The sequence below is a fragment of the Antedon mediterranea genome, chromosome 2 (assembly GCF_964355755.1).
Source record: "Antedon mediterranea chromosome 2, ecAntMedi1.1, whole genome shotgun sequence".
Classification (NCBI taxonomy): Eukaryota; Metazoa; Echinodermata; class Crinoidea; order Comatulida; family Antedonidae; genus Antedon; species Antedon mediterranea.
Genome location: NC_092671.1, coordinates 7,616,991 through 7,632,392, shown reverse-complemented (window position 1 = coordinate 7,632,392; position 15,402 = coordinate 7,616,991). Strand labels below are relative to the sequence as shown.

The following is a 15,402-nucleotide window of genomic DNA, read 5'->3' as shown; positions in this document are numbered from 1 at the left end:
AGCTAAAGTCACCATAGAGAGTTTCTTTCGTCGTATTGCACACTGGTTCCCTTAAAAGCCAAATTCTTGCCCATCTGATTAATAACATTAATTAATAATAGAACATCCAGTCTTCAGTCACTATTTTCTCTTTTTTATACACAAGAGAGATGTTAAAATAATAGATTTTATTGACTGAAAGCAGGCAATACAGTGTCCCTTTTGAAGACGGAAGAAAAAAATGATAGTGGGACTGGGGCTGCATTTCAATATCTGCTCTACTTGCATTACACCAGGGAGTTGTAACATATTATTTTTAAACCCACTGATTACACCAAATACCGGTGCATTTCCTATAATAAATTCTATTAAAACAATATCAAAATTTGTATTGTAGACCTATTGATTGTATGCCTATTGTCATTATAATTTGACATTTGAAGCGTGAAATATTTTTCCTCAATGGAAATTTGATATACGCAGCATGAATTAATCATTTGAATGCAAATTCTATTCGGCTTGCGGAGCTGTGCCCGGTAGATCGGAGTGAGCCCACTTAAAGTTACAGCATAATAAGAGTTATATTCTAATTGTTACTGAGCACCGTTCAGTTCAGGGTAAGTTTTAAATGTTGTTATTCTTTTTATAAAATGACAATCAAACTGTTAAGTGTAAATGGTATTTAAGAATATAGACCAGTTAGGCATATCAACTGGACACATCCTGATTTAAAACGATATGTTATAAGCGTGACTTGGCATATGGAGAAATATGTTATACCCTGCATAATCAAGGTCGACACTTAGTACGGTAGGCCTACACTTGATACTATTAAGGCAGCTATTTAGACTCTGTATTTTATAGAGTCTGCACAAATGTAACATTCTTCGCAAATAAATAAATAATAATAATGATTCTCGAAATAATTTAACTCAAAAAGATTATAATATAAAAGAAATGTTTCTCTCATTTCATGATTTTGTAAAATTACATTTCTCTGAGAATGAAAATTGCAGTAAGATTTCAGTAAAAAGTTTACATTTTTTGTTCTCATTTAAATTTAAATCAAACACATTAGGGCCTAAATGTATGGATTACGTTCGGATTTAGGACATTTAAAGCGTGAAAGACGGATTAGGGCAAGTTGAGCTCGGTATAGAAGTTCTATTTATATTAGGATTAACCAAGGGCGGATCTATCACCTAAATTTTTTTAACACAAAGGGGCAAAAACAAAAATAGAAATTTACCACGATGTGCGAGTCAATACTGCGGCCGATCAGCAGCAGTTGTAGTTAAAGGAAATCGTTTCAGATTCTACAGAGGGCGCATTTTTCATTTTGTTTGGCACTATTTTCGACATTTAATTGCTTCTCAAGATGCTTCGTAAGTAGAAGGGAGAAAAAGTGTAAACCATCATACTAAAATAGTAGTATTATAATTATATTCGAATTGTTACTGAGCACCGTTCAGTTCAGGGTATGTTAAATGTTGTTATTCTTGTTATAAAATAAAATTCAAACTGTCAATTGTAAATAGTATTTAAGAATATAGACCAGTCAGGCATAATCAATTGAATTAAGCGTATGACTTTGCATATTATTATATCACAATGTCGACTCTTGAAACATTAATACTGGTACAGTACAGCTTGATAAAATTATTTTACAACTCCCTGTTGATACTAAATATGTTTCAGCTATGTACGTACGTTAGGGGCTGTTATATTGAGTCTGCGCAAATGTAATTCTCCGCAAATTTAAATAAATAATAACAAATGATTCTCTAAATTACATTTACACCTCGGATTCAAACATTACAAACAACAGGATCAATGAAGTGTCGTATTTGCTAATAGGCCTACCAGGTTCGAAACCTGATTTTAGATAATAATTTTTCTTTAAACATTCTATTGAAACAATGGAGGCCTATATATGTAAGTTTAACAACATCTAATCAACATTTAATTTTCTCAAATACTGTTTTGGTATCTTTTGAAAGCTTTTTTTATTCTGAATACAGTGTGTGAAAATACGTTAAGTTTAAGTATCAAGATCCTCGATCCTCGATATAACACCCCGGTTTTCGCATTGCAAGTAAAACAATAAGATCAAACAACCATTGCTTCGCAGCTAAAAATGTTTGTCCTTCGAAGTAAAGTCATTGGCTTATCCCATTGCATCCGTTTGTTGTTCGTATTTGTATTCTTATGAATGAGTATTAGCGTATATGCCTAATGCATAATTATTATAACTACTTATCATATACATTAGATGAGCTGTTTTCTATCCTGCCTTTCATGGTCACACAATTATTATACAAATACAGTGTAGGCCTACATCAATTTATTTAAATAAACATTCAACGAGTTTTTTTATATGATTTACTTTATATATATTTTTCACTATATATACTTAAATGAGACAACAATATATCTATAATATTTAAGAATTAAGATGAACATGTGGAAAATGTGTATATAAGTAATCTAATAACCTTACTATACTATTCCATTTTAATGTAACTATGCGTTTATTATTTATGGTTGTAATAATGGAATAAAATGATTACTATAGGCCTGCCGTACATCCCCTGGCCTTTCAAAATTATACCATATGGATGACCAAATTTAGTATGGAACGTCGGCCATTTTGAAATTCGGCTGAACGGGTGGTCGAAAGAATGGCACTTTTTTGGGATTCAGATTCTCAAGAATAAAAAAATTAGCTAAAAAAATCCATTTTGGCACAAATATCGAGCTGGAAACAATAACAATTCTTACTATAAATAAATCCTTGTAACAAATTCTGGTTTTCATATTGATTTGATATCCCATTAAAACCACAACGCCTCCCTGACGGTAATAAGTATCATGGGAATGTTTCAATACCCGGTATTGAAACATTCCCATGATACTTCATTACTCCACCGAAACCAATACCTTCCCCAGGGTGGTTCAGACATTTTTAAAATCTTCCCAGTTTAATCCTGATACTTGAATACCTCGCTAAAACCCCCCACCACAAACCCAGTTTAAGAGTAACCCCTGCCGGATCGGAGCTCGAACGGCGGCGTGCATACCACCTATAGTTGTGTTTGCCTTAGTTACAATCTAAGTTCTTCTTCTTTCCAGGGTACCAACTATAAACCAGTATCTTTATAGTTACGACTGTACGATGAGCTTTCTAAATATAGCATGCGAAAAACTGAACAACATAACTTCAGATGTTCCTGACGCTGACGGAAAAGTGAAAATATACGATGACTGGGCTGAAACGTATGATGAGGTACGGTATGTTTAAAAGAAAATTCTGAACTTCGTTATGTTTTTCGATCACACGTAACGGATGTACGGAATACGGGTTCAATCTCCGATCACATGCTATTGTTAAACAAATAAATCTGTATTTGTCATTTATTTTAATCCTGATGAACATTTTGTCATTGTATATTTTTTGTCAATTTGTTAAAATGGCTGTAGTATGCCAAATAATGCCAGATTATGTTATCATCATTAACCTGATAAACATGCTAGATTTGTTGTAGTTTCTTCCGTTGCTGGTGAAAAGTTGGGAGTAAGGCTATACATCACCACTAGCGAAATTAAGAGCAAACGATTTGGGAGGCATCACAATTGCATTACAATTGCTATTCTACAACACCACTATTTTACAGGTCCAAATCGGGAGTGGATACAAAGGCCCAGAAAACGCTGCAAATATATTTTCCTCTTACTTGGCAAACACTGATGCACGTATTCTGGATTTTGCTTGTGGTACTGGGAGAGTAGCGGGTGAGGTATGTTTATTTAATCCTTATTATACTTAAGAGTCGTTCACACCTGTTCCGACACGGTTCCGGAACCGTGTCGGAACAGGTGTGAACGACCCTTTACAAATGTATGTCAACATGAATTTACTTTTGGACAAATACATTTCTTTGGCATTCTGCATTTGAATTTTTTCTAATACAGGATCCCAAAAATAGTCTTTAAAATGTATAAATTATTTTATATGTATTGTTATTTTGCCATTAATGAAATTAATAAATGTTCTTCAAAAATGAAATTAAAACAAAATTAAGGACATACTTATTTTACCAACAATCCAGGTATAATTTTCTATTCTTTATTATAGAATTAAAAAAACAGTGACCTTATTTCTAACATGGTCTTATTTCCGATGGAATATGAGTATTGTGCCCCATTTTCTCAAATGCAGTAATCTTTTCCCCGCCCGGGTTGATAGGCCTATTCAGGAAGGTTGTCCAGATATCGATATTTTAATTTTTGTTCTTAATATTCTATTTTGTTATTAGCTTTTCAAACTCGGTTATCGAAACATCGACGGGTTGGATGCATCTCAGAAGAGTTTAGATGTAGCAGCCAAAAAGAATATCATGAATGAACTAATTTGTGTTTGGGTTGACGACAAGACCCTTAAAATAGCCTCAGGTAAACCGATCAGTTATGCCAGGTATCCGCCGTACGTAAGGCCTACCCTAGACGGACTGCGAACAAGTTTATTTCCAGACATAGCCTCAATAATCTACACATTTTGCAAGTAATTATTAATTAAATGCGTTGTGAAACGTATTCATAAACACAGCCCTCCAAACATTCGACCATGATATAGGCCCGTCCGCCAATAACGCCTCTTCTGAACGTCCCATCAGAAGGACGAGGACGTGATACCCTGCCAAAAGAAGTATTATATAAAATTCTAATTGTAATGTGAACTTATATCTGCATGTTTTCTGTTTTCATCCAGATAGCTACGATGGGCTTGTGTGCGTTGGAGGTTTTATGCCAGGCCAACTTCATTCAGATTGTTTTGATGAATGGATTCGGATAGTTAAACCAGGTAAGTTATCTTGACTGCCCAACTGACGGTAAAGCACAATTAGTACGTAACAATATAATAATGGTAGGCCTATGATATGGTGGTTCATTGACTGTAAACCAGTATAACTAATATCTTACGTTTGAAGACAGTTTCGTCAGAAGAAAATGTTTCTATAATATAATAGTATACTTTATTCGTACAGTAGGCCTAACGATTTTTCGTTTTTTTATTTAGTTCGGCTGTTAGGCATAGGAGTATGGTAACTTCAATAGAACAATTCCACTTGCGCTAAACCATATTTTCCATTTCTGTATTTTAAGGTGGTATAATTGTCAACGTATTGAGGCAACAATGGATAGACGAGTATCCGCCATATGCAAACAATCAATTAGAAGATGACGTGAAAAAACTAGAGCGTTCGATGAAATGGGAACTAATTAAAAGAGATGAATTTGAAGGAGGTGGAGATAAAACATGGACGATGGCAGTGTTTATTCATAAAGTATTATAGATTCTCCCTTATATCTCGATGTTTTCATGAAGCATGTTTTGTCTTGTCTGTAGTATTTTGTATAATTAATTACTGTGTGTAGTATACTAAGTATATATTTTATAGGACTACAATATAATATTTAGATATAATAAAATTTGCATTTTTTAAACTTAGGCCTACTTTCAGTATTATTGTTAAAAATTGGTGATTTGATTATCGACAAGCTTATTTTGAACGCATACATACACACTTGATGTGAATGCTAATATGGAGACCGAGCGACAAAAAAAAAAGTATTTGGGCGCATAGAGGATCCAAAATGTACAGATATTTTTATTGTTGCAATAACATATTATGCACCTCGACTTAGACCTAGCTTTTCGAGAGAATAATTATTATGGTTTATAGAGGAGGTATAGTGACAAATGGCAGTTAAAATATGATACTGTACTCGAGCTGTTCAACCGGTTTTCAGCTATTAAAAACAATTATCGTAGGAGGAGATAGGAAAATGCGAAGCATCTTCGTATTATTGTGTGCAGGTATTTTTAAAGAGAACATCCATTAGACAGTGTATACCACGATCGAAAAACACCCCTATTTGGGGCAAATCGTTGAACCTAAATTCGTTTTAATTGTCAATAACTAATTATCTAACTCAATTTAATTAGTAAACAGGGTTACATCAGGTGGTTAAAATCAGTACCGAGATTCTAACTAGCTTTATATACCATCGAGTAAACATTCTAGAAATAACGGGCGATTTACCGAATTTTGGCCTTACGTAAATTTATATATTAAGCGGAGGTCCAAGTGCCAAAATGATGCTTCGTTAACATGTCCCATTGCCATGTTTCTACACACTCAGCACACCAACTTTTTTTATTAGCTAATACCCTTAGACACAATAATCACGAGGTGTGCCGTTGCAAATTTACTGCGGCCACCTTGAAATCCAAGATGGCGGCAAAAATGGCCGCCATTTTATAGTGATGCACTTTATTGTTCATAACTTAATAAATATTTGATGTATTTTGTTGACATTAATGTTGATTAATAGCTAATTAAATTATCTATTCAATAAAATATTTTTATTTCAACTTTATTGAAATTAAATTACTTTTTTTAAGCAAAAAGGCAGAATTTTAGCAAAAAAATCAGCAAAATCTGTGATATACGATATTTATTATGTTAATTAAGGCAAGAAGCCATAATTATTTTTTTTTTCAGATATGCAAAAAAACTGTCCCAATATATACTAGAAATAATGTATAAACTACATGTGCTTGTGAGTAGGCAAACATAAGTTATTAACAATTACGTTTGGGTACTTTGTAGCAGGGATTTAATATTGTTTAGTGAAATTGTGAAGTTGAGGGAGCTATTTAAGTAAGATACAGGTACAGTACTCTATTTTCGGATGTAACTCATTAAATACTTTATTTTATAGATAATTAAACCTTCTTCCTTATTAATTATTTAAAAGTCATGTTAGATAATAAATACATATGAAAAATGTATTATTTGTGTAAATCTAATTAAATTGTATTATCTTGTAAGCTAAAAAGAAATAGTTTAACCTGCAGGATTTGATTTTACAGTATTTTTTACAGTATCAGTGTATATACCGTGAAACATATGACGATCGTGATGAGTTTGATAGAAAATTGAATGAACAATAAATAAATTTTACAAAAATATTTTTTTTTAAAGTCATGCTTCTCTAATAGGACGTGACACCATGGAGGTAAAAAATACCTCCATGGTGACACTAACATATCTTTTGTTGGCCTTAAATTAGCACAATAAACAACTAAATATAACTAGCATGTGGATATTTTGGTTCAGTTTTTTCCAAAAACACCCAATTTGGTATACAGGTTGCCCATCATATACGAATTCAATTTTTGATGGGCATCAAGCAAAATGATTCAATTGGGTCACTTAATTTGCATAATTTAAAATGGCGGACATTTTCGCTTAAACACTCAATATCTCTGAAATTACTGGACATAGAGAGTTGAATTTTAGCTCAAAATGTTCAGAACATAAACAATTATATTTACTCTAAGAAAGTATTTCTGAAAAAAATTACAGGAAGTACCATTTTTAACTTTTGACCTTTATGGTGCAATTTTGTTTTGTCTTTTGTGAGATTCACTCACTTTTATTTCATTCTTTACAATTGTTACAATAATCTATATCAATTTTGTTTCAGTAGAAAACTATCTCTGCAGCTTTAAAGTTTTTTTTTGTTTTTCTTATTTTTAGTATTTTACATATATAAAAAGTTAAAGCATTTAAAAAATAGACAAAAGTTATATAAAAATATACATCACATAATATAGGTTCACAATTGCCATTACAACATCACAAAATAAAATATACTGTAACTCATAATATAGCACCAGTAAATAAAACTAGTAAGGTAGAAACCATACTAGAATACTAAGTATTGTGTCGTAATAATATTTTCTCGAGTTTTTAGCCTGTTATTATACAATTTTACATTGCTAAAATAATATTTTTTACTTTTTCCCATTTTTTATGCTTTCCTCTCTTTTATTTATACACTATATCACATTCCATTCTGAATAGAATTCCTTGTTTTTAGACTAGTCCAGATTTGAGAAAAATGAAATGCTGTAGGCATTTTGTGTTAAAAGCGAATAAACATGTGTTTTAGGGTAATTTTGGGGTGCTGAATTCAAATTTGCTGTTTACCCAGCTCAATTTTTAGATCTTCACCCTTAAAATGTGAAAAACAAAATGGCCGCCATTTCTGACTTATTTTGGCTTATAACTTGACTTGTGACGTAGCAAGTTAAAAATGGTGTCTATACCTATGTTTGTGATAGTGAAGATTCCAACTATATTGTTATTAAAGTTGAAAATATTCTATTTCAGCCGCCATGTTGAAATCCAAGATGGCCGCCATTTTAAACGTATTTTGGCTTATAATTTGACTTTTAATTAACATAGCAAGTTAAAAATAGTTTCTATACCTATGTTTGTGATACTGAGGATTCCAAATATATTGTTATTAAAGTTGTAAATATTCAATTTCAGCCTCCATGTTGGAATTCAAGATGGTCGCCATTTAAAACGTATTTTGGCTTATAACTTGACATATAAATAACATAGTAGGTTAGAAATGATGTCTATACAGTACCTATGTTTGTGATACTGAGGATTCCAAATATATTGTTATTAAAGTTGTAAATATTCTATTTCAGCCGCCATGTTGATATGGATAATAGAGCATCCAGTAAAACTCTTCAGTCACTGTTTTGTTTTTTTTTATACACAAGAGAGATGTTAAAATAATAGCTTTTACCCTAAAGGTGACTGAAAGCAGGCAATACAGTGTCCCTTTTGAAGATATCTGCTCTACTTGCATTACACATATGTATTATTTTAGAGCCCACTGATTATACCAAATACCTGTGCATCCCCTATAATAATTCTATTAAAACGATATCAAAAATTTGTATTGTAGCCTATGACAATAGGCCTTCAATCAATGATTGTAGGCCTATAATTGTCATTCTAATTTGACATTTGAAGCGTGAAATATTTTTCCTGAAGGATTGTGATATTAATCACTGTGAATGCTTCTATTCGGCTTGCGGAGCTGTGCCCGGTAGATCGGAGTGAGCCCACTTAAAGTTACAGTAGTATAATAGTTATATTCTAATTGTTACTGAGCACCGTTCAGTCCAGGGTAAGTTTAAAATGTTGTTATTCTTTTTATAAAATAAATATATTTATATTAAAAAATATAGACGAGAATTATCAACTGGACACATCCTGATAAATCAAGGTCGACACAATACACAGTACAAAAAAAAAGAGTCAAGGTTCAACAATTTAAGGAGTCGGATAGCCACTGGCAAAAACGAATTCCTTTTCCGGTTTGTTCTACATAAGGCAGAATAATTATAATAATATTTAAATAATAAATTCTGTGATTCAACAGTTCCACATCGACACCATGAGAAGAATGTAAAATAAGTATATTATTTTGTTTTAATTTAATCATTATACCCATACACATAGGTTACTAATTAGATTAGACATTATCGTTGATTGTCCTAATGATGACCTCTCAGTCTCAAGCAAAAGAAAAACTACACCATGTGACGTCAGTAGTTACCGAGCCTGAAGACAATGTTAAATTCTACGACGAATGGGCCGAAACATTTGATGAGGTACGAACATAAACATATAAGTATATATATAAATATTGTACGACAAACTAGTGGATAAATAAATGGATAAGTTATTCACCACAATAACCCTCACCTTCTTAGATTGTCTACCAAAGCCAATCTGGACGATTGAATCTCAATGGGTTCCAACCCCGCCGGGTGTACTGTTTATTGTTTCACGTTTTTCTATAAGAACCATTTTCCCAACTCACACCTACATAATTATTCTCTCAAAAAATAACTAGAAAAAAAAATTAAAAAATGAGAATAGGCCTACTCTTGGCGATTTCTAAGTTGTTACATGCCTACAGTACTGAGTTTACAACCAAAGATACAATCCGAATTATAAACTATTCTTTAAACTTGGTATTTAAACAATATTTTGCATAGAATCAAATAAGTAGTGGCTACAATGGCCCAGTAAAATCTGCAAGTATACTGTCATCTTACTTGCCAAACACCGATGCACGTATTCTGGATTTTGCTTGTGGTACTGGGAGAGTAGCGGGTGAGGTATGTTTAGGCCTATTAAAACATTACATACAACTGTGCGATAAATGTGAAAAACATGAGATACTGTATTACGGAATTTTCATGATACAGAGCTAAGCAGAACATCCGAAAAGGCCAATCAGAAATCATTTCTCTATATGTTAATACGGTTTTGTAAATTTACAAAATTGCATAAATAGGAAATACTTTTATACAATTATTAACAAACAGTAGATTTATAGTATGATATATACATTATTCAAGAGTCCTTGGCCAAATTATCTTATGTTATGCTGGGAGTCTGTGAAATCAATCAATTAAATATTTAATTGTCTTTAACGTACTGTGCGTGGTAAGTATATTCTGTTATTTGTAGCTTTCTAAACTCGGTTATCGAAACATTGACGGGTTGGATGCATCTCAGAAGAGTTTAGATGTAGCTGCCAGAAAGGATATCATGAATGAACTAATTTGTGTTTGGGTTGACGACAAGACTATTAAAATAGCGTCAGGTATGTTGCAGTAGGATAAATTCAACTTCACAACAATTTCATTCATCCAAAGTTCTTAGTATACTCGTACCGGGACTCGTACCAGTATCGTTTACATTGGAAACTTGGAATTAATTTATTTATTATTATTTATTAATTTATTTATTAATTTATTTAGGACAGTTTTGTTATGAAAGTATTATGCATTGTGTCTTCATAACATAACATTGTTCATAAAACCATGAAAGAGTTCCACACACACTTGCTTGGTAGTTAACATGCTTGCCCTCCAATCCAAAGGGTTCAATCCTGACCTAGTGTCAGGGTTATAACTCACGACTCTTTCAACTCCACTTCCTAACCCTCAAATTATGGGCGGCCATTAGGGCCAAAATAGACAAACTTTGCCGTACGAACAATTCCGCTCCCGTAAGGCAAACTAATGGCGTTAAAGACATAATTCCTCGAGTGACAAACAAATATTGCCGTACGGACACACACACACATTGCCATATGAACAAATTGCCGTATGGTTAAATTGGCGTAAGGACAAAAATTGGCGTAAGGACAAAAATTGGCGTAAGGACAAAAATTGCCGTAAGGACAAAATTGCCGTAAGGACAACAATTGACGTAAGGACAAAAATTGGCGTACAGTCTAACTACATATAAACGTTGAGGGCAGCATAGTATTTTAAAACCACTCTGTGTCCAGTCCTGGGGATTAACAACATAATCGATCATTGAAGGCCTGTGTCAAGCCATGTCTTATTTATGGTTTTTATGGTATTAGAAAATAAATATTTGTGAGAAAACGGCGGATTGCTCCTGGGAGTCACTTTGGTGGGATTATACTAGGGTACCTCCTTAGTCGTCCAGTATAGGCTAAGTAAGAGTAGGACCGCTGGTCCCGTTTTTACTCGGCATTTATCTTTTAAATCTGAGTGTAATAACTCAATTACGTTTTTTTATATATATAGTGAAATTTGATACTGTATTTGTGAGAAAACGGCGGATTGCTCCTGGGAGTCACTTGGTGGGATTATACTAGGGTACCTCCTTAGTCGTCCAGTATAGGCTAAGTAAGAGTAGGACCGCTGGTCCCGTTTTTACTCGGCATTTATCTTTTAAATCTGAGTGTAATAACTCAATTACGTTTTTTTATATATATAGTGAAATTTGATACTGTATTTGTGAGAAAACGGCGGATTGCTCCTGGGAGTCACTTGGTGGGATTATACTAGGGTACCTCCTTAGTCGTCCAGTATAGGCTAAGTAAGAGTAGGACCGCTGGTCCCGTTTTTACTCGGCATTTATCTTTTAAATCTGAGTGTAATAACTCAATTACGTTTTTTTATATATATAGTGAAATTTGATACTGTATTTGTGAGAAAACGGCGGATTGTTCCTGGGAGTCACTTGGTGGGATTATACTCTAGGGTACCTCTTTAGTCGTCCAGTAAAAGTTAGAGTATGACCACTGGTCCCGTTTACTCAGCCCTCATCTTTTAAATCTGAGTGTAACTCAATTACGATTTTTAATATTATAGTGAAATTTGATACTGTATTTGTGAGAAAACGGCGGATTGCTCCTGGGAGTTACTTGGTGCATGGATTAAAGAATAGAATAATATTCCTTAATCCATGCTTGGTGGGATTATACTAGGGTACCTCCTTAGTCCAGTATAAGTTAGAGTGGAACTGCTGGTCCCGTTTACTCAGCATTTATCTTTTAAATCTGAGTGTAACTCAATTACGATTTTTTATATATAGTGGAATTTTATACTGTATTTGTGAGAAAACGGCGGATTGCTCCTGGGTGTCACTTGGTGGGATTATACTAGGGTACCTCCTTAGTCGTCCAGTAAAAGTTAGAGTATGACCACTGGTCCCGTTTACTCAGCCCTCATCTTTTAAATCTGAGTGTAACTCAATTACGATTTATTAATATTATAGTGAAATTCGATACTGTATTTGTGAGAAAACGGCGAATTGCTCCTGGTAGTCACTTAGTTGGATTATACTGGGGTACGGTACCTCCTTAGTCGTCCAGATGTTAGAGTAGGACCACTAGTCCCGTTTACTCAGCATTTATCTTTTAGATGAATATGACTTGGACAAGTATACCAAAATGACTATAGTTGAGAACAGTGTTAAACGGTATCGTACATTAATGTTATTTGTTGTATTTTATTAAGTTTATCCTATTCTTTATCACTGTGCTCAAGTAGACCAAAATGACTATAGTTGAGAACAGTGTTAAACGGGATCGTACATTAATTTTATTTTTTGTATATTGTTAAGTTTATCCTATTCTTTATCAATGTTCTCAAGTATACCAAAATGACTATAGTTAAGAACAGTGTTAAACTACATCGTACATTAATGTTATTTGTTATATTGTTAAGTGTATTCTTTATTCTTAATAATTGTACTAAATTATTAAGAAAGAAACAGTAGTAAGCATAATTCCCCACTCCTACATTAGCATGGTAGGACATTGTAATGGTCGCAGGTGGCTCAACTTTATTTATTACTGCAATAGGATGGACATGGTCCTACTACCACCTTACCATCCAATGGGATTCCAGTAAATTTCCTTTAGGGCATACTACCATGCCAATCAGAATTCAGTAATTAAATGAATGAACCCCTTAAGTTAACAAGGAAATCAGCCTAGCTATCCGAATATACCAGTAGACTTCGTCGTACAGTCGTACTGTGGTAATAGTTGAGAATTCTCAATAGTCAATTTGGTATATTTTATATACCTGGCAGGACTGGACACAGAGTGGTTTCAGTCACGTGGTTTTAAAATACTATGCTGCCCTCAACGTTTATATTTAGTTAGACTGTACGCCAATTTGTCCTTTCGCCAATTTTTGTCCTTACGGCAATTTTTGTCCTTACGCCAATTTTTGTCCTTACGCCAATTTAACCATACGGCAATTTGTTCATATGGCAATGTGTTTGTGTGTCCGTACGGCAATATTTGTTTGTCACTCGAGGAATTATGTCTTTAACGACATTAGTTTGCCTTACGGGAGCGGAATTGTTCGTACGGCAACGTTTGTCTATTTTGGCCCTAATGGCCGCCCATATCAAATAAGCAATTATAAAATAGTTACTCGCTGTTGGATGCGTATGAAATTTTAAAAAAATAATTGAATCACACAGGCGACAGACCGACAACTATTATGTGATATTCAAATTTCATATTCAACCAAAAATGTGAATTAAAAAATCGTGCAGGCTGATAATATATAATTTTATGTTTTCATCTAGATTGTTACGACGGGCTTATATGCGTTGGAGGTTTTGTCCCTGGCCACCTTCATTCAGATTGTTTCGATGAATGGATTCGCATAGTTAAACCAGGTATAGCCTATTACTGTTGTATAGTTGACCTTCATTTTACTATTCTAAAAGTGTAAACAATAATTATAAAGTATGGTATTGTGTCTATTGTCAATGGTTGAATTCTATAGATATAATGTGTTATCGTAGATGGCAATTGTATAGGCCGTTACTCTTCATTCCATAAAAGTGCAATCAAATAAAGTGGATTTGTGTATTGTTGTTGAATTCTACAAGTCAACGTAGCGATTCTATGGAAACGCTAGAATTGAGAATTTATCGGGGATCTAGTACGCGAGCGCTAAATATTCTTTGGTACGCCGCGCGTATACGATTCATCGCCGACAAAATCGGCAAAGTTGAACATGGTCCGGTTGAACTTTGCCGATTTGACTGCGATGGGTGAGCCTTCCCGATTGCGTCGGCGACATCTGCGCGTGTAGCGATTTTAATGGAAACGCTGTAGCGATTTTAATGGAAACCAGGCTTCAGTTACTCTTAAAAGCGCAAATAAATAAAAATAAATTATATTGGTTGTACAATGACACGATTTTATAGATAGGTCTTTTAACTTGCCAACTGTTTTTTTTATTGTTTTCATATCTTATATAAATTTAAAAAAAGAAAAAAAAAACACTTTAAAAAAAAAAAAAAATTAAAATAATCTTTTGCCACGGCGAAATAATAATGCACCCGTTCTAACTTCTGCCTGTTAAATATCAATGAAACAAGCTATTGTGAGTAAAATTGAATACCGTGTTAAATTTACATTTACAGGTGGTGTTATTGTCAACGTGCTGAGACAGCAATGGTTAGACGAGTATGAACCATATGCAAACAACCAACTAGAAGATGACATGAAACAAAAAGAACGTTCGATGAAATGGGAACTAATTCAAAGAGGTAACTTCGATGGAGGAGACCAACAATGGAAGATGGCAGTTTTTATACATAAAGTACTGTAGAAAGAATCTGGTATAGGCCTAAATTGAAGTATGTAAAATGTAGACATAGAACAGTCGCTGACCCAAAACAAAGAATAGCGCAATAAGTACAGCATATATTTAGATTTACAGTTGAACAAATATAGTACTTCAATTATAAATAATTGGGCATTATGAAATCGCCAGAAGTTACTCTGAGTCTCAATGTGTGAAAACAAGTTATGAAAATAGCTATATTTTGTATAACGCACTTTAATAAATAAATTTATATATTACCTTTTGTGTCACATTATTGTGTTTACATTTCCTTGAGCACAGTGTTTAAACCCACTACACTATTTCCGCATCCTACTTTGTTTGTTACCGCTATGGCATTTGCATGTCAGGACGATCTGTAGAAATTCGGAACTGCCGTAGAATCCAATTATGCATGTTACTGTGTATATTCCCAATTCCAATAAAGCACCTAGATAAATCACAAAAATGCTATGTGTATCTGATGATAATTGTCTACAGTTCAGTGGAATACAGTGAAACAACGAAAGACCTACAGCTGTTAATTTCCAAAATATTTTCATTTCATCATACAGGTG

The 15,402-nt window shown here is 33.6% G+C and overlaps 2 protein-coding genes across 6 annotated transcripts; both read left to right on the top strand.

The window, feature by feature from the left end:
• The first annotated feature begins 484 nt into the window (after positions 1-484).
• On the top strand, positions 485-7,278 carry LOC140039569 (methyltransferase-like protein 27). Of its 4 annotated transcripts, none has more exons than XM_072085187.1 (6): positions 485-596; positions 3,131-3,265; positions 3,654-3,776; positions 4,296-4,431; positions 4,748-4,840; positions 5,143-7,278. In XM_072085187.1, exons 2-6 carry the CDS (start codon positions 3,155-3,157, stop codon positions 5,331-5,333), a joined length of 654 nt encoding a protein of 217 aa, XP_071941288.1. In that variant the 5' UTR covers positions 485-596; positions 3,131-3,154; the 3' UTR covers positions 5,334-7,278. The 4 variants fall into 4 exon arrangements, with proteins under 4 accessions (XP_071941288.1, XP_071941287.1, XP_071941285.1 ...); XM_072085186.1 differs by having other exon boundaries at positions 493-596; positions 3,112-3,265; XM_072085184.1 differs by lacking the exon at positions 485-596 and adding an exon at positions 1,341-1,457 and having other exon boundaries at positions 3,112-3,265.
• Positions 7,279-8,641: 1,363 nt separating this feature from the next.
• LOC140040252 (methyltransferase-like protein 27) lies at positions 8,642-15,377 on the top strand. Of its 2 annotated transcripts, XM_072086042.1 has the most exons (6): positions 8,642-9,039; positions 9,375-9,526; positions 9,917-10,039; positions 10,395-10,530; positions 13,794-13,886; positions 14,643-15,377. In XM_072086042.1, exons 2-6 carry the CDS (start codon positions 9,413-9,415, stop codon positions 14,828-14,830), a joined length of 654 nt encoding a protein of 217 aa, XP_071942143.1. In that variant the 5' UTR covers positions 8,642-9,039; positions 9,375-9,412; the 3' UTR covers positions 14,831-15,377. The 2 variants fall into 2 exon arrangements, with proteins under 2 accessions (XP_071942143.1, XP_071942144.1); XM_072086043.1 differs by lacking the exon at positions 9,917-10,039.
• Positions 15,378-15,402: the final 25 nt, after the last annotated feature.